The sequence below is a fragment of the Sminthopsis crassicaudata genome, chromosome 2 (assembly GCF_048593235.1).
Source record: "Sminthopsis crassicaudata isolate SCR6 chromosome 2, ASM4859323v1, whole genome shotgun sequence".
NCBI classification, from domain to species: domain Eukaryota; kingdom Metazoa; phylum Chordata; class Mammalia; order Dasyuromorphia; family Dasyuridae; genus Sminthopsis; species Sminthopsis crassicaudata.
The window spans coordinates 244,970,069-244,993,866 of NC_133618.1; the positions used below are offsets into that span (position 1 = coordinate 244,970,069).

Consider the following 23,798-nt stretch of genomic DNA (forward strand, 5'->3'; position numbering starts at 1 on the left):
TGGTAAGTTTCCCCAGGTAAGCACTTTCTATGCTAAGTTTATTATTCCTGACTTAGTTAACTGGATCACTAAAGACCATCTAATTAATCCTTTACCAACTTCCCAGCAGAAACTAGGGAAAATATATTCCACTCCAACTATAGGCACTGCCAATGGTTTCCCCAGGAGAGGCATAGTGAAGCTTAAAGAATAGCCAGCCTCCAGCAATCTTTACCACTAGGCATTAGCAAATCTTAGTCCTCCCGCAAAGCTGTATTCCACCACAATATTAGATTTTAAATGTCTTCAAATATCCACTGAAGGCAATTTCCCAGTCATGCCTAGAATGCTCTTTCTTCACTCCTATCTCTTGGCCTTCCTGACTCCACTCAAACCCCCTTTTGCAAGAGGTCTGTCCCCATTCCCCATGGCTAATGCTTTCTCTCTGAGATTGTCTTCCATTTAATATTACACACACACACACACACACACACACACACACACACACACACACACACACACACTTCTTGTATGTCTAGAACTTTGTTGTCTCTCCCATTACAATGTAAGCTCCTTAAGGAAAGGTACCCCCCCCCTCTTTCTTTGTATCCCCAGAGCTCAATGTGGTATATATATAGTATATAGTAAATCCTTAATAAATGTCCATTGATCAGTTGAATGAAGATTAAAGCTAAAAAATTAAGACATCTTCCCTGTTCTTCTGTTGTCTAGAAGAGATCTACCAGCCTCTTGACACTGACCTTTTTACAGGCTCCTTTAAGCAAGACAAGAAGGTTGTACCTCCTTTGTTTCAGTGAAAAATTTGTATAGTTCAATGAACTTGTCTCCTCCTTGTGACACAAGGCAAGTTCAGTACCCAGCAGAGTACCTTGCATATAATGCTTAATAACACTCAATTAGATTAAATTGAATTAGATTGTCTATATTATGCTACTTAACCATATGGGAGCACTGAGTGCTTTGGGTTTTCTGTACTTTGGAAATGAAAAGAAAGATTTTTCCCTATGATGATTTTCTTGTCTCCCATCAGAAATACCTTTTGGTTACTCCTGGAAGAATGAAGAACAGCCAGAAGTGAACTCCAATGACCAGGACAACCTGAAACATGCATTTGCCATACATGCTTTTTCTCAGGTAGATGGCACGATCTACAATCATGCTGCCAAACTGTATAAGGATCATTGCCAAGAAAGCTTCTGGAACCTGGTCCTCTGAAAGTGTCTCAGAAAGGTCAGCAGCTGAGTATTTCTAACAAGAAGAAATAAGAAAACATAATCTTCAGACTATATAGAATGGCTGGCATAAACCACCCTCCCAACCTTGTCTTCCTTGGATACTACTGTCACACTCTTGCTCAAAAAGTTTTAATGGCTCTCTAGTTCCTATATAAATAAGCATCAAACTCATTAGGCTTGTATCCAAGACCACAGAATTGTATGATTTTTAGAGTAAGAAAGGACCTTGGAGGTCATTGAGTTCAAGCACCTCATTTTATGGAGCAGAAAACTGAGGTCCAGAGAAGTGACTTATCAAAGATCATCCAGGATGTAAATGTCAGAGCTGGGATTTGAACCCTAGTTTTATCTTTTAAATCCAATGGACTCTCTACTGCTCCATACGCTCAAACTATTTCATAATCATTTCTCAACCTTTCTCTTCAAATCTATGTCCACTATTACCTAATATAATCCTCTGCTCTCTACCAAATTTGTTTCCTCACAGTCCCCTGGCCTTCACTGCCATGTCTATGTCTATATCATTCCCTCAACCTAAAATGCCATTTATCCCTCTCCCCCTGTTGAAATTTTCATCATCCCAAGCCTAGCTCAAGAACTACCATATATATTAAATCCTCCCAGTCTGAGATGGGCTTCATCTATGACTCTGTCTCTCTAAACTCCCACAGTACTTTTTGGACAGTGAAATATAAGCTCCTTGAAAGCAGGGATTATTACTTTTTTTTTTAACTGTGCATTCTCAGTACTAGTAGAGTGCCTTGAATATAGTGCTTAATATTAGTCACTAGATTAAATTGAGTTGAATTGTCTATACTATTCACAATCACTAATTATACTGCCTTTCCTTTCTTCCTTCCTTCATTCCCTCCTTTCTTTCCTCCTTCCTTTATTCTCTCATTTCCTCCTTTTTCCTTCCCACTTCCTTCCTTCCCTTATTCTCACCAGACAATGTATAGAGCTGAAGAGGAAGGACACTAACAGGGAAGAAAGAATTCATAAGCAAGCCCACCTGCCAGGATAGTGGAAAGTGATCGTCAATGCCCAGGTGGGTACTTGTTCTGCTGCCCAGCTTTCACTTTAATTAACAATAGCAGCAAATCAACTTAATGTAAGTCTTGGACATAGCACAGAAAGCAACAGCCATTTCAATAATGGAATCTGCAAACTTGGTATTTAAAGCAAAAAGCAAATAGATTTCTCTGCTGTCATTTAGCAAGTTAAGTTCCAGACTCTTCTTGCAATGTGCCCAGTTCACCCTCCTTAAAAGTATGGTAGTAGAAGGAGCTCTGAGACCCCGAGGAACCCCAGAAGATGCCACAGTACTGAACTGTGCAGGTGACAGAGATAGACTGTGCTTACTCCAAAGGCCCAGTATCCACAGATGATGATGAGAAAGTTGATGCTCTCAACCAGGAACATGAAAGCATAAACATCACACACAGGGCTGAATTCTGGATGGATGATGTTGTAGAAGAACTGTCTAATAGTCCAATAGATATGGAGAGCACTAGGAAGTCAAAGATAAATTCATTTTTTTTCATTTCATAAAGTTTACTTAATATTAAGAAATATCTACAATGTGGAAATCAAGAGAAATTTAGAAACTCTTTCAATGAAAAAAATCTTGATCTTTTTGCCAAACAGATAAATATAACAATAGGTGGTTTAGTATATAAAATTATTTTGATATCTTATTAAGGAGGATGGTGAAAGATTATTCCTTTATTTTGCTTTGTAAAATGGAAAGAAATAATAAAGAAAAAAAAACAAGATTACAAAAAGTTTAGCAAGAGACCTAATCAAGCAAAATGACTTTAAGAATATGAACAAATTGAACACTTTTGAAGAACAAATCAGTCAAAATGTTAAAAAAAAATAAACAAATAAACAAAAAAATCAAAATTCCAATAACAAATTCTTTTCTCCACCAATAATAACAAAACCACTACCCTGAGATTCTTAACATCATAGTCCCCAGTATACTATTTTGCCTGAGGAAGTAGAAATGACTTCCTATCTTGAGCCAAACAGAATGAAACTGAAACAATCTTCCTGCTTTTCTGATCAGAATACCTTTGATGGAATCTTTTAATGATTTTCATGAGCAGAATTCATTGTAATATGCTCTATTTTTTAGAAATAATTAAAATAAAGATGGAACAAGTCACTGGACCAAACCAATTACACACAGAGAAGGCCTTAGTATTCATTTTGCACAAATTTGAGTGCATTGAAAGATTTATTTTTAAATTATCTGAAAGAGGGAAGAAATCCGAATTAGATAAATTCACAAACATTAAAAGATAAATGCATTAATGACTGTACCTGAACACTATAGCTCCTTATAGACTATCAGAATAGGAAGGGACCTCATGACACAACTAATGTTTTCTACTTACAACAACAATAATAATAACTAGCACTTATATGGGGCTTCTCAAGTCTGCTTAATGCTTCACATCTGGTAACTCATTTGATCATCATAACAGTCCTATCAGTTAAGTGCTATGTACCCTAAAATGATACAAATGGAAGTTATGTCCAGGGCCATGCAATTAGGAAGTTCCTGAGGCAGGATTCAAATACAAGACTTTTTGACTCAAAGTCCCACTTCAAGAATACTGTAGCCCCATCTTTAGCAGCTGCAGCTCCTAAAGACCCAGAAAAGACCCCAAAAATTCACATTACTAAAGTCTGTGGCACCATCAAATGGTTCAACATCAGAAACAGATATGGTTTTTATTCATTAAAATGACATTAAAGAAGATGTCTTATCAATTGCATTGCGGCTGTACCCTAAGGACCATGTGAATTTTTCCATCTTGAAATCATTTATATATCTTATCGTATTCATTAGAATATGAATTCTTTGTGGGCATAGTCTAACTGATTTTCTATTTGTATCCTTTGCAAAAAGTAAGTGTTTAATAAATGTTTTTTTTTCACTCATTCACCCACTCATTCATTTATCCATTCATCTATTCATTCAGTGCCAGAGCTAGAAGGACTCAGACCATAAAATGTCAGAACTGAATTAAATCTTAACAATCACCAACTCCTCTCTATTTCCCCTAGTTCTCAGTTCTCTAACCCAAGGATTAGTTGATTAGTGATAACATAGGAACTTGAACGCATGTCCCCATTTCTGGTCTTTGATTCCTTTTCTTTCTAGCCCCTCTTCTAACAAGATCCTCTCAATTACGTTTCAGTTGCCAGCTTTCTGGCTTTCACCAGCTTTTTCTTCAGCATCCTTGCATTGATTGGGAATTTCCGGAACCAGCTCCTTTTCTTCTTGATTTTTCTGTCTTCAGACTCCCCTGAGAAAGATACAAAAGCAATAATCTTTCTTCTAGGATCTCTTTAGGAATTTCCCTCTCTCCACAAATCCTACTTGAATTTAATAATCTAGCTGTTTTTCCACTGGAGGAAAATGCACATGACTGATTTATGAGACAGTCATATTCTATAGAATGAAAGTCACAAACTATGGAGACTGAATGTGGATCAAAGTATAATATTTTCTACTTTTTGTTGTTGTTGTTTGTTTTCTTGTTGTTTTTTTTTTTCTTTTCCCTTTTGGTTTGATTTTTCTTGTGCAGAAAAAGGAAAATATCTGAGATATATTTTGCTCATCTCCCTCCCTCCTCTCACCCAAGTCCAAAATACATACCCATCTGCCTAAGAGCAAAGGAACAAGCTGTGTACAAGTGGTGAAAAGACCAAGATGACATTGCTGAGAAACAGAGGCAGAAAGATCCCTGGAGAAAATAACCCATGAATCCCAGAATAGAAGCTGTGGTACCTCTCTCACATGATGAATATGGAAATATGTTTAGAAGAATTGCATATGTTTAATCTATATTGTATTGGGTTGCTATCTATGGGAGGGGCTGGGAAGGAGGGAGGGAGAAAAATTTGGAACACAAGGTTTTATAAGGGTGAATGTTGAAAACTATGTATTTGAAAAAATAAAAAGCTATTAAAATTGTAAAAAAATGAAAATCATGTTTGCAGCCCTAGCCTTCCTCTTTAGAGGCCTTTCAGAATAAAGGCAGGGATCTAAGGAGTAAAGTTGGAAGGGTAGGAGAAGGGTGAAGGAAAAGGACAGAAGGACAGGGATCCTGGCCAGATCAACCTTCTAGGTCAAATTCTAGTGCAAAGGAACATTTCTGAGGGGCTCTATTATTTTGCAATTAGATACTGAAAATGGGGAGAAAATGATGGGTTGGTGGTGGGGAGATAGAATCATGGGATTTACAACAAAGAAACAAAAACTATCCAATTTAGGGGTTCTTAACCTATTTTGATAATAATATTCCTTTTTAAAGTGAATTTTAATGAAAGCTTTTTATTTTCAAAACATATGCATAAATAATTTTCAACACTTACCCTTGCAAAACTTTGTATTACAAATTTTTTCCTTCCTTTCCCCCCATCCCCTCCCATAGATGGCAAGTAATCCAATATATGTTAAACATGTGCAATTCTTCTATACATATTTCCACAATTATCATGCTGCACAAGAAAAATCAGATCAAAAAGGAAAAAAATGAGAAAGAAAACAAAATGCAAGCAAACAACGACAGAAAGAATAAAAATGCTATGTTGTGATCCACACTCAGTTCCCATAGTCCTTTCTTTGGTTACAGATGGCTCTCTTCATCAGAAGACCTTTGGAACTGGCCTGAATCACTTCATGGTTGAAAAAAGCCACGTCCTTTGTAACAATAATTCAACATAATTGTTTTTGTGTTTTTGTTTTTTGTAATCCTATATGTTTTATTCATTTAAAAACATTATTCTGAGAAGAGGTCTATAGGCTTTATCTGAGGGGGGGTGTCTATTAATATACATATAAAAGGTTAAGAACCTCAAATCTAATCCAGTCTCTTCATTTACCAGAAGATGAAAATGAGGCACCAAGAGGTTTCATTGCAGAGTCAGTTTTAAAGCTATAAAACAAAAGGTTTAGGCTAGGGGCAGCTAGGTGGCACAGTAGATAGAGTACCAGCCTTGAATTCAGGAGGACCCAAGTTCAAATCTGATCTCAGACACTTAACACTTCCTAGTTGTGTGAGACCCTGGGCAAGTCACTTAACCCCAACCTCAGGGGGAAAAAAAAAAGGATTAGGCTAGATGAAATAGTCTGAGTCATCATGGTGTGATGAATAGGACACTGAATTTGGAGTTAGGAAAACCTGAACTCAGATTTTGCTTCAGACACCTAGCAGTGATGTAACCTGGGGGAACGCTTTTAGCCTCAGATCCCTCATCTATATAATTAGGGGATTGGGAGTCTTTGGCCTCCAAGATCCCTCCCATTTCTACTAGGAAATGTAGGTCTTTTGGCTCTATGTCCTTCCATTACATATTTCTCATAGAGGCTAAAGAAGGAAGAGAAAGAGGATGAGGAGGTGGAGGTGGAAGAAGGGAGAAAATTGAGGAGTTAGTAGAGAGGAAGTCAGACCAAGGTTCCTAACAAAGCCCCTACAAGGAATAAGTTTGGGAAATTGTGAATAAGAAATAAATCTTGAGCTTTTTATAACTCCAAAGCATACCTGTGCCCAAAGGTGTTTGTTTCTTTCTCCAGAAAGCCCACAGGGAGGGGATAGGCTGAGGATGATGCTCTGCCTGCCAACCCTGAGGTAAGTCCCCGTGCTTTCTGCTGCTGTGTCCTTGATTCTTGGATTTTTTAATCTTCTTTTCTTTGCAGTTAGCCTGGTCAGAGGATGGCTCATCCCATAGTCCTAAACTCTGAATTGGAGGGAAGGGAAAATATCTGAGATATATTTTGCTCATTTCCCTCCCTCCCCTCACCCAAGTCCAAAATAGATATTTATCAGCCTAAGAGCAAAGGGACAAGCTGTGTATGAGTGGTAAAGAAATCAAGATGACATTGCCTGAAAACAGAAGCAAAAAGATGCCCAGAGAAAATAGCCCATGAATCCCAGAATAGAAGCTGTGGTACTTCTCTCACAACACTTGTTCCCTAGCCTCATCCCTGTGATACACTTCTGCTCACCTAAAAATAGAAGTTATACAGAATATCTGAAATCCAGATGTGGGGTAGGGCTGGATTGAAAATATAATGGAATGCCATCTACCTGGGAGAAAAGGAGAGCCTCTGAGCTCTGTGGGGGCCAGGCTTGCTCAGGTGGTAAGGAAATACTTCTCCAGGTCTGAGTCTGATAGAATCTATCAGAATAGTCTCTCCCTAGCTTCCTTTAAAGTATTTAAGGAAGGAAGGACTAAAACTATCTTAAGGATAGTTTTAGTCTTTAAAGATAAGTCTTCTTCAACCCTCCTAATTCCAGTGCATTCCCTCTTTTAATTATTTCCTATTTATCCAGTATATAACTGGCTTTGTATATAGTTGTTTGCATTTTGTGTCCTTGTTGGATTATAAAATTCCTGAGGACAAGGACTATCCTTTGCTTCTTTTTGTATCCCCAGAACTCAGAACAGTACCAAGGACATAGCAAGTATTTAATAAAGTTATTGAATGAATAAGTAAATGAATGTCCTTGAAAAGGAGTCATAAAGGGGGTTGCAGCACTTTGGGGTAAGATAAGGCAGGAGAGGGATCTAGCTCCTGACACACTGATGGAAGTCTATGCCTTCCTGGGAATGCCTTTGCTTCTTCCACTGTCAAATCTGTTTTTTCCCCTTGAAAGCTTTTCCTCTTAAATCCTCAAAATCAGCTAAATTTCAATAGCCTGGCGAAGACCATTGGTTCACAAGTCAGAAATGGGTTCTTATCCCTGCTCAGACACTTAATTCTAGACCATTATCAATACCACTGAACTCACAAGTCTGATTCCCCATTCCCACTCCCATTTCCATCCCATTCCCATCCTCCCCTCTCTTCCAGGGATTAACTAATTTGGGGATAAATGTTATAGAAATGATGAGGTTCTAGGTCATTGGATAGGATTGGCAGAGAAAGCCTAAAGTACTTACTGGATACAGTAAGGTGGAATTACCCAAGACCTTCATAGAGAGTGGGCCTGTAAGGCTGAGCTGATCCCAATCAGTGCCCTTCCCTACTTGCTTCAGGGATTAATTTTATCAATACTTCAGGCTTTTTTTTTTTTTTTTTTTTTTTTTTTTTTTTTTTTTTTTTTTTTTTTTTTTTTTGCTAACTCCGCATAGTGACCCAGGTCCTCATCAGAAGGACATCTGTAAATTGAGAGCAATCTTACCTCACATAGACTATATAGGAGCTTAAAGGGGAGAGAAAGCATATCTGTGATTTCATTGAAATAGGGGAATTACAGGTTCAAAAACTGCATCTGCAGATGCAGGTCAGAAATAGTCTACAACTAGTAATCTTAGTTATTTAGATAACTGGGTCATTAAGTGACTTGTCTAAGATTACATAGTCAGTCAAGATGTGTCCAACTCAACACTTGAATCCATATCTTCATACTTAGAGATCAATTAAAAAAATTAGAAGACCACAATTACAGAAATAATTAGTTTAAATGGGAAACTACTTGTTTCCTCGAGCTTTAGAGGGAAGGGAAACCTCCCCATCACTAGTTTCAAGCGGTATCCCTTCTTTGGTATTGTCTACCGCTTCCATCAACTGAGAACATCCTTCATGAGGTTTGCTTGCTCTAGCAATGTTTGTTGTTCATGCTTCAGGTACAAAAATTCCTAGTTAAGTCTATGGCTGGAAAAGAAAGAGGGAGTGTGCTCTGAAACATGACTGAAAAAATAAAGGAAAGAGGAGAGAGGGAGGGATTTCTTTGTATTTACTTCCTGTCTTAAACTCAGAATTCTGCACTTCATTGGGAAGAAATCTCATTGAAATGAGCTTTAGGGGAAATTTGGCTTCCTAAGGATTCCTGGCATCAAGCCCAATGGGATTATATGATACAGTTTAAAATAAAAATTAAAAACTAATTTAAATTAGTCTTTAATACAGACCAATGCACCAAGTAAAAAAACAACAATGCCATCAGGCTAGACATTCTGACCAGGAATCAGAAATTCCAAGGTATTTAAGTCTCAGGCTCCAGGATTTGGGGATGGGGCAAGCAGCCAATTCTGTGTCTCAGCTTTTTCAGCTGGAATAAAGGGAGATTGATTTGAGCCTTTCCCACAACATTTGAGTTGTGAAGTTAAACTAATAAATTATTTTTTCATTAAAAACAAGATCTAAAAAGCAAGAGTTGCCAGAAAATGATAAAGTGAATGAAATCATTTCCAAAGAATACATTCTCTTCTGGGGTTACTTACCTTCAAGACTGACCTATGATAGAACAAAGCCAACAGTTGCACAAGGTCATAGTGGACATAGCCACTTTTCTTTTCAATCCCAACTACATTTGGCAGAGAAAATGGCTTTTCTCCATGTATGCCTGCATAGAGCTTTGTGGTCCAGGGAAAGAATCCAAACTGTGAAAAATATTTGACTACTACTGTTGCCTAAAGAGGAAAGTGGAGAACATACAAAATCAGCTGAAAGTACTTATTTAGTCTAAAATTAGCTTTTCTTAGACCAGAGATTTCTCTAATGGGTATTATCTGAAATAGAATCAGGAGAGAGAGGAGAGGAAGAGAGAGAGAGAGAGAGAGAGAGAGAGAGAGAGAGAGAGAGAGAGAGAGAGAGAGACAGAGAGAGACAGAGAGACAGAGAGAGAGAGAGACACAGAGAGAGACAGAGAGAGACAGAGAGAGAGAGAGAGACAGAGACAGAGAGAGAGAGACACAGAGAGAGAGAGACACAGAGAGAGAGAGACAGAGAGACAGACAGACAGACTAGAGAAATAACCACATCACACTGAACTCTGGATACCACTGTCTAATACTGCTGATGTCCACAAAAGAAAAAGGAATGGACATGTTTCTTTCTAACTCTGACTCAATATTATCATCTGTAAAAAGTCCAGGATGAACTAAATAATCTCTCATGCTTCTGCCATCTCCACATCTTTCATTCAACCTTTTAAAATTTCTTTGAGATGTTTATTCTTTTCCTTTTTGTGTGTGTGGCTTGGATTCTAAAAATCTGTGGTTCCAAATTCCTTCTAGAATTTATTGCCTGTTAGTTGATTTGGCAAATTCCCAAATAGTAACCAAATTCTAACATTCTCTCAGTCCACTACTCCAAAGCCAAACCTTTCCTCATGGTAGTTATGCTAAGGAATTATCCTCCTTTTATACTGAAAATGCTTTTAAAGTAGCTTTGTCATCCACAGCACTAGCCCTGGCCACCTCCATACTTTTTCAAACAGCCTGACTATGCTAGATATCTTCCTCTACCTGGAGTTCTACCTCTCATCTCTGCCTGTGAAATTTGCTCCATTCTTTAATGTCACTTTCTCTTCAAAGTCTGTCCTGATTCTCCCTAAGATAAAAGTGACCCCTCTAGCTTTTAAACTTCTATGGTACTTATTCCATTCAAAATTGATCTCCATTTACTTCTATACTGACTTTATCATTCCCACTAGATTGTGTACTCTTTTAGAGACTGGGTCATTTATCTTCTGCCTTCCTGCTCTGGTAGCCCCAAAGATGCTACTTTTAATGTCACAGCTAAAAGGTATATTAAAATTCTATATAATGTTTAAATGGTAGTAGAAAACTGGATTAAAAGCTAGAAAGACCTGCATTCAGGATGTGCCTCTGATATATATTTGATGTGTGACTTTGGGTAAGTCACTCTTAATTTCACAGTGTCCCAGATTGCTTTCCATGGCTAAAAAGGACCGAAAAGGAGGTCTACATGCATTGATGGAGAGTTTTCCCACTGGAAGTTGCTTATATCAAGGAAATCACAAATTTAGTGTCTATTCCCATAAAAAATTTATCAAGTGCCTCTAATTCACCAAACATCTATTTAATGCCTATTATTAATAAGCCTCTGTGCTGATGCTATAATTTTCTTTTTTGGGGGTGTCCAGACCACTAATTTGATTGGTGTAGGAAACTTCCAGTGAGAGACGTGTATCTACTGATGTAGATTAAAAACTATTTGACTTATTATTAGCATTAGAAATTTTCCAGGATAGAAGGTTTTGTAAGGGTCAATGTTGAAAAATTACCCATGCATATGTTTTGTAAACAAAAAGCTATAATAATAAAAAAGAAAGTAATTTTCCAGGGACCAAGAGGTTAAATGAATTATCTAGGGTCATGCAGCCATATGTACCAGTTGGAACTGTGGTCTTTTTAATTCCAAGACCACTCAATCATTTAGCTGGTCAATAGGCATTTATTGGGGTGTGTGGAATATTCAGGAAGATTAGGACTTTTGGTGTGAAGGTTTGTCTATCTTATTCATCCAACTCCCTCATGCAGTTCCACAAACGTACAGTATGCTTAGTGGCCACACTCATCAGATGAGTTAAACCAGTTAATTGACACACTTCAAACCTATTGGTGAATTAGTGAGATATCTACCCTAAACTTGTGAAAAATTTCTTCAGTGGGTGGATGAGAACAATTTTTTCCAATGGCCATGAAGGCAGCTGAAGCAGGGAGCTGTGGAGAGCTTGGAGCTCAGTCAGACATCAAAGACGCCAAGGTTATCTATCCACTTGCATGCAGAGCCATTGTCAAACATCCTAACTTTTTGCCTTGCCACTGGACTTTGATGAAGAGAAAATGAGGCTGATGGCTTTGTATGACTCTGCCTTACTTAAATTCACTTCATTCTCATGTCAAGATATCACCCCATGATGTCACTGGTCCTCTTCAAAAATGAAGGACAAACAACAATTAAGTGCTTAGTGTGTGCCAGGATTGTGCTGAGCCCTGATACAAAAATCACAAATACCCACCCCCCTCCCACACACAGAGTCAGTGTTCTCAAGGAACAAACATTCTGGTGGAGGTGACAACATGTCACTATGGAGACACATACAAGAAAATAATTGGAAAGGGGAAAGTCCTATCCATTATAACACAATGCTTCTTTTCTATAACTATCCTTTAGAAAAATTCATTTGTCAATTGATTTTGACTTTTGAAAGCTAATGAATTATTTGTAAGGACTGAAAGAGAAGTTAGAGAAAAAATTATATGGCAGGTGATAGTCTGATGGTATGGAGTGCTAGCCAGCTAGCTGACACAGTGGATAGAGTGCCAGATCTGGAGTCAGAAGGACTTGAATTCAAATTTAACCTCATACTTACTAGCTGTGTGAGTCTGAGCAAGTCATTTAAGCCAGGTTTCTCATCTATAAAATGAATTGAAGAAGGAAATGCAAACCATACCAGTATCTTTGCCAAGAAAACCCCAAATAGGGTCACAAAGAGTCGGACACAACTGAAATGACTGAACAACAACATGTGAGTGTTATCTTTTGTTGATCCTACCTCTGTGTAAAAGATAGCAGCCATCCAGAAACGTTTAGAAGGCCTGGGAACAGAAAGCATAGCCCACAAGAAGCACAGAATGGGCAGCACCAATGTCAGAATGGAAGCTGAAACCATGTGGTTTAGTATGATCATGAAGTAACAGAGCATTTCCGATTTGGACTCAATCAGTTTGTACAGCTCCAAAGTCAACTTCACCATCCGGGGGAGATTCTTGTAGAACTTATCAGCTTCCTCAAGCTCATTGTCATAAAAAACCCTAAAAGGAACAACCAATCCAGTTGGAACAAAATGAGAACATTCCCTAGGTACCTGCTAGAGAGGAGACACAGAAAGGGGTACCAGGTTTGGAGTTATAGCACATAGGCTTGAATTGTGACTCTAACACTTACTGCATGACCTTGGCTAGGTGACTCCACATTTTCAAGCCTCATCTATGAAATAGGTAGAATAATGCTGCTACTGCCTACCTCACAGAGATGTTTAAGTGACACTGTAAAACTGGAAATACCAAATAAGCTGCTTTCATTGAGAAGCAGGAAAAAGCTCTAGATTCAAATTCTAACTCTTCTACTTACTACAAAGTTGGTTGTTGTCCTTCATTGTCCAAGTGAACCAAAACAGCATCACTATATTAGTTGAGTTGCGGTGTGTTTGACTGTGGCTGATCAGACCAATATGAACTTGGAATGCTCTGCTACAGGTTAAACACAAATAGTCCCCATGAACATTTGGGGTAGCTTCTCTAATTCTGTGCATCTTCCATTTCTTTTGAGTTAATTCAATTCTACTCTACTTATAGAGCACAGCACCTTCTCTAATGAGGGGATGCCATGATGGACATTGCTGTACCAGTGTCTCCCATATCTTATAACCAATTCTAAAGTTCTTAAGAGAGATCTTTGGGAGTGTCCTTGTATGTTTTTTTCTGACCACCTAGTGAGCACTTGCCCTATGTGAGTTCTCCATAAAACATTGGATAAGGCATTTCCCCTCATCTGTAAAATGAGGATATCCAACTAGATGATTTTGAAAATCCCTTTCAATTCTAATTTAAAATTTCTAATATACTAACTGCAGATGCAAATGTGCCCTGATTTAAGAAGAACTAAGATCTAAAAAAATTTTTAAAGAAGAAAGCTAATAACCCAGAAGTAATTATCCATTTCAACTTCCTTAAAGCATTTAAAATATGTAATTTATAAAAACCCAAAATTTTTACGGCACATATTTAATGATTATTTGAGATGCAGCATTGCAGATAAATGGCAAGCCTTAAAGCCAGGATTCTGAAATCATATCCTTTCTCTGACACACTCATACAAGTAACTTTAGGCCAGAAATTTAATCTTTCAAAGTTCTGATGGCAGAAAGAATTTCTTCATTGGTGAGTTGTCTGAACCAATGAAGTCACAGCTGCAGTCCCTGACAAAGACTACTTGCCTCTAGTTTCTTGGGGCATATAGTTTACCTCTTTAATTTAACCCAAATAGAGTACTTTGGACTGCCCTCACTGAATAAAAGCAGATAATCTCACCGATAATGGATTATAAATAGCTCTTGCATTTTTCTTAAGAACTTTGATCCATGCTATAACCAACCATAATTGCAGTATTCTGAGAATGAAATATGCTCCCCAACTCCCAACATGCAGTGATGATTCAAGATGGAGAATGAGATATCCATTTTCAGATATGGACAATGTGAGATTTATTTTGCTTGACTATATATATTTAAACAAAGGTTTTGTTTTGTTTTTCCATTTTGGAGGCAGCAGATGAGAAGAAAAGAGAAAGAAGAGAAAACAAATGCTTATTTGGAAAATAAAATAGGAAGGAAGGGGAAATAAGAAAGAAAGGAAGGAAGAGTAGGGAAAGAGGGGAAGGGAAGGGGAAAAGGAAATTGAAGGAAGGAAAGAAAGTATTCTTGCCTTTTAAGGAGTATTTCTCCAGCTGTTAAAAATGGGAATGGAGTTTTTCTCATAGGTCTGGTGATTTTTTTCTTCTTCTGCCCCAGTGAGGCAGTAACCAACTCTTTGCCTTCTGATAAGGAACTTCTTTGCTGAGATTGAATTGAGCTGCTGTAGGATAGGCTAGCTCCTTGACAAACAAGTTCTGAAACTGACTGTTCATATTCATCTTCCTCACTCAGATTTTCCTTATCATCACTTGCATGGTCATCACCCATCTCCGAGAGTTCCCTAGGCCCCCTAAATGTCACCAAAAAGAACCCACAAGACACCAAAACTTTTTAAAATAAATATATTAAATTCACATGGAACAAAGTTCAAGCATCAGAAAACCCCATTAGATAATTGTAATCATTTGGTTAGGGCTGAAGTGAGATGAAGAGAAGGTTTATTGAACAAATTGTTAGTGTAAAAACTGAATTTGTTTTCATTTAAACAATTTGTTTATAAACCATATTTTTCTGTTCTTTAAAGCAAGTCTTCCAGAAATGTTAGTAGACAGGCTTCTGTTAATTTGATGTAGTCAAAGTACTTGGCATGTGGTTAGCATTTACTAAATGGTTGTTGATTGATTCATGTAGGAGGAAAATTGAGGGTCTAAGAGTCAGAACATTGTATGACAATAGTCAGGTTATATATTCCCTTGGGATCTTGGTTCCTTCAGGTGTAAAAGGATGGGTTTAGAGGTAACAGTCTCTAAGGACCTTCCAGTTTTGATATTCTATGGTAAGTTATAAAAAGTTTTCTAGAATTTTTCTACTAACAAAATTACCTTCTAATCATTTAGTTTATTTAAATCTTGTCAATTACCAGATTAAAACAAATTTGGATTATTTAATTACTTTTTAATTGGTGACAGGTTACAGTGTAAATGGAAATAAAAACAAGAAAATGTAATTATAATAAACAACCCCAGAGAAGAGATAAGAAAATGCACTTCCCCCTCCCTCTGCCCCCATCTTTACAAAGATGGAAGACCATGGTTATAGTACTGATTGCTATCTAGTTTATTTGAGGTATTGATTAATTTTGTTGAGCTGATTTCCCCATTCCCCCTCTTTATTATATGGAATGACTTTCTGGGAAGAGAAGAGAAAAGCATATATTCAGAAATGAAAGCAATGTAAAAACAGGCTATCAATTAAAAAAAAACTAGGTTTCAGGTTAAATTAGGGCAAATTATTTTTGTACATATTTGAGCCAAATATTTTTTGGCTGAGGGGTCAATGTAATGACTTCAACAAAAATATGCTGATCAAAACATTATTCTGACTGCAAGGCAAGATTTTGACCTTAATAGACTCTAAACTGTCATCAAAACTTTTTCACCTGAGTACTGTGGTCTCCTCAAATGATTGCAAGTCTTCTCCACTTGGGGGATGCCCCACTGATGATGGCTGGTCCTCAAGGTCATTCTTGGCAAGGTCCTTCCCTTCTCCACCCTGTAACTGAAACTCTTCCCTTGGTGATTGTTGACTTGAAGTGTCTTTATCTCTACAATGATCCCTTAGAGGAGTCATCACCTCTTCTGATTCATTTGGTAACTGTGCATTGTCCTTATAGTGCTCAGATAACCCAGCTTCAGGTAACCCCTGATCTTCTGCTCCTGTCTTCCTTTCCTTTATTTTGACAAGTGTGGTTTTCTGTTCCTCCTGAAGCTTTAAATGGTAATATCTCAAAATACTCTCTTTGGTAGCCTTTTCCCCCTACAATGACATGTTACAAATAAAACATGGTGATTGGGTTCCATTAACAGGAACTAGACATACCATTTCTCACATGGGTGTATTCCCAAAGAACATCCCCTTATGTCATGAATATGTCAACTCCTCCTCATCACCCTTCAGAATCTTTTACCACTAGTTTCCAAATATATTATAATAATTAGAAGAATAGTAGCTAAAATGTACATAGTACTTTAAAGTTTGAAAAGTACATTATATGCATTTGATCCTCGTAACAAATTCTTGAGATAGGTGCTATATATTACTTTTGTTTTACAAATAAAGAAGCTGTGGCAGAGGAAAGTTAATGACTTATCCAGCTAGTATCTGAAACATATTCTCAATCAGGTTTTCCTAATTTCCAGTTTAGTGCCTTCCCTACTATAATACCTAGTTGCCACATGTAACCCCCCTCCCCCCGCGATTTTTCTAACCAAAAATGATCTATCTTTTCTTTAATGTCTCAGGGTACCTTGTCTGGATCTCTCTTTTAACCCCATCACTCTCTTCTTTGCATTATTTTACTTACCTGAATCCTCTTGCCCTAATAGACCATATGTTCTTTGAGGGAAGGGCCTGGACTCTTGTTTAATTAAAGTGATGTGGTTGAACAGGTGCTAGATTTGAGATCAAAGGATCTGGGTCCTAATTTTAGCTCTTCTATTTAATGCCTTATATGACCACAGGCAAGAAACTGAAACTTCTGAAACCTATTATCCTTATCTGAAAAATGAGGGGGTTGAATTAGATGATCTATATAAGGTTCTTTTGAGTTCTAAATGGATGATTTTGTTTCATTTTTTGTTTTTGTGTCCCTAGAACCAAATGTAATGATTCATACCAGTAAATGTTTTTTTTGAATCAAACTCTTTGAACACTCACAGTGCATCCAAGAAGTCCCAACAATTTGCTGGGGGGGGGGGGGGCACGGAATTCCCTTCCCTGAAGAAAAGGACCATTTAAGTTAAGGACACCAAAAGAATACCTCACTTTTCTCTCCAACACTTATCAGAGGTTGTTGGTTGCAACTGATGGGAGTTAAGCCTTTGATCTGAACATTCAGAAATCCATGCAGGGGAGGAGTGACAATGATCCTAATGAAGAGCTCACAAAAGATATGAATCATTAGCCAGAATGTGGAATGATGTGTCTGAGCTGAATGACTCAAAGAACCTGACATCATTCAAGAAAATCGCCTGTTTGCAACTCAGGAATCTTACCTTACTGAGCCTTCTCAGTAGCATGCACCTCTCCATCCTCAACACAGTGGCTATTTCCCAACTTTCTTTGTACAGGGAGCGCACTGCTGCTGTGGTATCCTCTAGCAGCACTTTGCCAAAGATCCATGAAAATTTGATGATATTGCTTATTCTCTGCATTAGAATTTCTGTGAAATAGAAGAGAAAATCAGGAGAAAAACAAATCGAACCTCCAAATATTTATGTAACAAAGCCCCATTATATGTATTTCATAGACTTATAGTAGTACTGAGAGTCAATGTAAAATTTAACATAGCCCAGCTAATTATGGAGGAAAACCTCCTAGAATATTAGGACTTTACATTTATCCCTGATACCTACCCTCTTCTTAAAGCATCTTTTTTCTCTTTCTATGGTACCTTAATTCCTTATATGGATACCAGTATATCTACCTGGTTCATGCAAGCTTCCATTTTCTTCCTCACATTTCTTCAGACTTCTGTCTTTTGATCCTATAGAAGATAGATATCCCTTGGAATCATCTATTTTATCCTTTATTATCAAAAACATGACATTATAGGAGATATATGTCTATGGGAGTATTGGGACATAAGTATTGCTAGTAGCTAGGGAATGATTCTCAAACCTAGATGAATGTAACATATTTGGAATTACACTAGGGAAATGGCACCCAGTACTCTGATTCTGTTTTCAGATCATGTCAAGACTATAACCTTTCGAATTCTTACATTAATTTGCCATTTGTTCTGAAGTGCTTATCTGTGATGGATGCTTTTCTAGGAAAAGATCTGAAAAATTACAAACTACATACTTTGTAATTTTTAAAATATTCAAGATATGATAAAATGTAACTCCTTCCCTTCTTTGTAAAAGTGAAAGATAAGACTATGCAACATTGTATATACTGTTAGATGTGGTTGATGTGTTTGTTAGTTTCTTTTCTTTTCTTTTTTTTTTTTTTTTTTTGCTAGGTTGTTTTTTTTCTTATTTCTTCTTTATTTTACATCATAAGGAATGATTCTCAAAGGTAGAGATAGGGAAGGATATATTTCAAAATGAAGCTGATATAAAAGTAAATTGTACATATGATTATTTTATATTCATAAGTTTATATTATAATAATAAAATAAATAAATTATAAATTATATGTAACACACATATATATAATTTGTAAATAACATTTTAGAACTATTTCTAAGGTTCCTTCAGATCTATAATTCTCTGATGCCTTTCATAATTCAAAGCTATAACTAGATTTGCCAAATTTGATGACCTTGCAAGTGCCCTCAGATGAATAAATTATCCTTTAAAAATTGAATTTTTTATAATGGTCACCAAAATAGTAATAATAATTTTTAAAAACCACAAAATTCCTATATGGTTTTAATGTAATCCTTCCTAGAGTCCAATCTATTCATTGCTAATTCACAAATGAAAAATCTCAACTGTTTAATTTCAATTGTTCTCCTTAAACCAGTGATCTATCAAAACTATCACAGTTCTCTATTTCTGAATGAATGGATACCTCTTTGACACTGTGGATCCCATTCTTCCCTCTTTTCTTCTGTCCTGAATATCATTTCATCTTGCTTCCTCAGCCTGAGAGCTGATGCAGAATTATTTGCCCAGGCATCATAAGCAAGCTGGAGAGAGACATACACATACCAAGAGAGATAGACAGACAGACAGACCCAGAGACAGACAGACAGATAGATATACCCAGAGAAACAGAGAAATTCTCCATTTTATCTCTCTTTGGCAGTTTCAACAAACATCAATCTCATCTCTACTCCCTTCTTTTTTTAAGCCACAAAATCTAATCAGAAACCTTTTTAACTATATGATCTGGTTGTCAAGTCTTAAGCAATTTGAAACAGACAAATTGAAAACAATAAAGTGAGATAGAAAATCGATGTTATATTTGTTCCAAGTAATTTCCTCATAGAAAAGAAATGATCTTAAGGAACAAGTCTTGAATTTTAAAATATTTTAAGTTCTACTCAGATATTTACACACCATAGTAAACTAAAATTTTCTGGGTGATCCTGTGACATGTTCCAAAGAAAACCCAGAAATATTAACTATGGAAACTATGAAATAATGGATGTCAAATGAACAGAGTGCAGCATTTTACAATGGAAAGAGTGATAGATCTGGAATCAGAAGCCCAATTTTGTTGACTATTATTCATTGTTGCCTTGGAAAAGTCACCTAAAATTTTTTCTCAAGTGCTCAATTCCCTCCAAAAAATGAAGAAGTTATACTAAATGGTCTCTCATACCTATTTATAACCCTATGAATTTGAAAGGAGGCACACTAAATGATAAATATTTTAAGAAGAAAGTACATTAAATGAACTATTGGTTCCTTCAAACATTCTAAGACTCATAATCAACAATGCCAAAAAGCTAAACAAAGTGTGAAGATGAGGCCATGAGGAATGGTCAGTGGATATAAGAAGTGAGACGTCAGTAATGACTGTAGAGAGTCAAATTAACAAAGTCAGAATAAAAGTTAAATTACATGGGATCAAGGAATGAAATGGTGGCAGTGGAAGCATCAAGGTTAGACTGCTCTTCAAAAAAATTGAGACAGAACAAAGGTTTGAGAGAATAAAAGGCTGAAGTAAGATTTTTTTCCCAAATGATTAAAAATTAACATTTTTATGATACTTTAAGATTTATGAAGCACACTTCTATCCATATCCATGAGATATAAGTAGTACATGTGTTATTATGCATAGTTTATAAGATCATGTCTTGTGGCCTGGAAAAGTACTATATCACTTGAGATTCCATGACTGGCAAACATCACAGACAAGACATTTTCCTCATACTAAATCTAGAACCCAGGGCACAATGCCATGTTGGCTTTCCTTGCCTTTTAATATAGGAACTAGAGAAACATTTTTGTTCTTTAGTCTCCCCTTTATTTTGCAAAGATCAATGCAATCCACAGTTCCCGTATTGTAGGGCAAATGATTTACAATAAGAGGAACTGGTCAGTGACTTCCTTAGATGAAAAACTAGGATTTCTTCCCAATTGAACCATGTTTTCCAAATATCTAGAAGACTGCCTCAAGCTGAAAAGGAGTATTCCAATTTCATGCCCTGATTATAAATAAACACATGCAAAGATCTGGAATTGTGGGCCTCAAGCAACAATTCTTTTCATATTTAGAAATCCCCCCAAATTAAAACAATAAACATAATGAAAGCCTGCAATGAAGTCCCTTGCCATATTGTTTGTTTATGTTGTAATACGTATGTCAACTCACTTTCCCATTACACAGTGATAGATACACACTGTGGCAGCCTGGTATAGCACAAAGAGCACTGGAGTTAGATTGCTAGGACCTGAATTCAAAGCCTAGCTCTGGGTTCTGCTGTTTCCACTTGTACAATCAATTTTGTACAACTTTGCCAAGCCTCAGTTGAATATAAAATGAGATGGTTAACCAATATCTGAGATTTAGAGCCAATGTAAGGACCTTAAAGGACATTTAGTTCAATTCCTTCCTTTTTTCAGATAAGGGACTAAGATAAGTGACTTCCAAGGTGACAGAGGGCAGTAAGTAGCAAAGCCAGTATATCAGATCCTTTGAGTACGAATCTAGTGTTCATTCCAATGAACATTTATGATGTTTTGAACTCACCATGACATGGTGCTTATAGTATGAGTTATAATAAAAATAATGGATTTAGAATTAGGGGACCTGGATTCCAATTCTGATCCCAATACTTTCTAGATATGTTCTTGAACAAGTCATTTAATATCTCTGAATCTCAATTTTCTCATTTATAAAATGGAAGGAAGAAAGAAAGGAAAGAGGAAGGAAGGAGGGAAGGAAGGAAGAAAGGGGGGAGAGAAGGAGGAAAAGAGAGAGAGAGGGAGGGAGGGAGGGAATCTCAAGGAATACAAAGGCAGAAGTGAGATAGTTCCTATTCTTCAGGAACTTAATTCTTTAATAGGGAAAGATAACATCTGTAGGAGAGTGTTGGCAATAGAAGAGTGTTTTTGTCTAGTAAATCACAGGAATGATGAATAGAAGAATTAGGATAGTTAACTGATAGGCCCTTTGAGGGATAGAAATAATAATATTATCACTATCTATTTTACAGGATTATGACAAATACGTATTTTATGAATCTTAAAACATCATCAGTGAGTTGTTATTAACAAAAATAACAAATCAGTATTGTAATGAGACTATTGCATTTGGATAATTCAGGGATATCACTCAACAAAGATACCTGGAAGGCAGTTTTAGGCTTTGGAAATACTTCTTTCTTTTTTTCTTCATTTACTTCTTCTTCCTCTTCATTATCAGATTCAAAAAGGCTATAGCTCCCATCCTGAATCACTTAAAACAATTCAACAGGATTAAAGAATATATACCTTTGTCTCTGTACAAACATGCCAGGAAAGCTTATAACAAAAGTCAAGTACTATTTAAAATATGTCTTATTCTAGTGATGTTACAAAACATTTCATTTTTATGAGACTCACTTCTTCCTGAAACAGCCTGAAATCTCAGACCTTCTCATGTAGCCTGAGCTGCATTTGTACTGGTGCATTGAATTATTCCCTAGGGAAGTTAGGTTGGGGGGAGAGGGGGATGAGCATGGGAGGAAGGGAGGGAAATATGCTTTTTTTTGTCATCTATCACCACAAACAACTTGTTATTTATAGCATAGAAAGCCTCCATTCATTGCCCATTTCTTGGGACAATCAGATTGCAGATTTTCTATAGCTATCAAAAAATGAAATACTATCCATTTGTATCTAAGCTCAGTGCTACCAATTCATCAACCTAGGGCATGAGTTACAATAAATAATACATATTTATAACAAATATAAAGGATTTTCTCTGTTATCTACACTTTCTAGCTCAGGATCCTTTGCATAGGATAATATAGTGTTTCCAGGGATCTGGATAGGAATAGGGATTCAATCTGCAACTATGGAACAAAGCTGGTCCACAAGAAAATAATGATAATACTGAGGATAACAAACATTTATATAATATTTATACCCTCTACCTCTGCCTCATTAGTCCTATGTAATAATCCATTATGCTCTTAGAATCTCAGTCAACTTACTAGAAGGATGTTTCACCCAAGGTTTCCACCAATTCTCTTCTTTACTGTTCATTATGCTCCCATCATCTGCAAATATAGTTAAACTTCACTAGATAAGATATCATTCATTTAAAACTTAGAATAATTCCTCCCCAAAGAACTAAAGACTACCTTTGTTTTATGCATTAAGATTGGCTTAATCAAATGAATAGATTTACAAGGTTTTGAAAAGTAACTTGACAGAATTATTTTTAGTTACATTCATCACATATGACAATTAAAACTCATTCTTGCCTATTCAAAAAAGCAGGTGTCCCTAGTATCTCTATTGGGCAATACTTTGCAAAACTACTTTGGATATTTTATATACTTTTAAACAGTGACAGTACATTTTATTAAATGATTTTTAAAAGATACCTTCTAAATTCAAATGTTACTAATATAGATTGTTCTTAACTAGTCTTAATTGGTGAGGTAAAATTATATACTGAATGTAATATTCGCCTAATAAAAAGAAATGTGACTGCTCATCAAATAAAGACATGAATTCTTTTTTTTAATCTCCTAAATTGGTTCAATTCAAGAGGAATCTATGAGATGAAAATTTAATTTTAGGAAAAAATGTTCTATTCTTTGTTTAAACAAGCAAAAATTACCCATCTCATTCAGGTACCTGATCCCTTTGAGGTTATGTTTTGGGAAATCTCAGGATTGTAGCTGTCAAAGCAGCATTTGAATTTCTAGGAAGCATACTAATTAACCAGCAAAAAGGAAGGGCCTCCCTCTGCTGGAGGCCCACAAGTACAGTAGAAATTGCTCTTCATTTGTACTTGGAAGAACTAGATCTGTATCTCAACTGCCAAGCTACTGGCTTAGGGGGAATGACTTTTTTTCTCCCACTATATGTGCAACCTTAGGTAAAATTATTTAACTCCTCTGGGTTTCAGTTCCCCCCCTATAAAATGAGAAGTTTGGACCAGATGATTGTATGGAGCCTTCCAGCTCTAACCCTACAATCCTATGGATCAGAATGTACATTTCCAGTGCTGTTTCAGAGGCAAATTTGTTAAGTATATGAGGTCAGTGGAGAAGCTGCTATAGTGAAGATCCATTGTCTAACATTTCTAGAGATGTAAGTCTATCCCCTTTCTTACTCTTGGAGAAGAGTGGCTTTATATGAGAGATGATTTAATTAATCTTCTTTAATAATCTTCAAGGGTCACCTGAGACAGCTGAGTG

General features: G+C 36.6%; 1 protein-coding gene across 1 annotated transcript in view; it reads right to left on the minus strand.

The window, feature by feature from the left end:
• The window catches only part of LOC141552740 (piezo-type mechanosensitive ion channel component 2-like), a 91,677-nt gene that overhangs the window by 22,776 nt on the left and 45,103 nt on the right, over positions 1–23,798 (minus strand). The window contains exons 25-37 of the mRNA XM_074284752.1: positions 22,581–22,646; positions 21,732–21,841; positions 19,004–19,121; positions 17,910–17,969; positions 17,479–17,645; positions 15,864–16,240; positions 14,496–14,774; positions 12,566–12,824; positions 9,483–9,671; positions 6,797–6,992; positions 4,441–4,555; positions 2,598–2,745; positions 1,037–1,248 (exon numbers count right to left, since the gene is read on the minus strand). Coding sequence (XP_074140853.1) covers positions 1,037–1,248; positions 2,598–2,745; positions 4,441–4,555; positions 6,797–6,992; positions 9,483–9,671; positions 12,566–12,824; positions 14,496–14,774; positions 15,864–16,240; positions 17,479–17,645; positions 17,910–17,969; positions 19,004–19,121; positions 21,732–21,841; positions 22,581–22,646 — 2,296 coding nt within the window. The remainder of the gene's footprint in view (positions 1–1,036; positions 1,249–2,597; positions 2,746–4,440; positions 4,556–6,796; positions 6,993–9,482; positions 9,672–12,565; positions 12,825–14,495; positions 14,775–15,863; positions 16,241–17,478; positions 17,646–17,909; positions 17,970–19,003; positions 19,122–21,731; positions 21,842–22,580; positions 22,647–23,798) is intronic.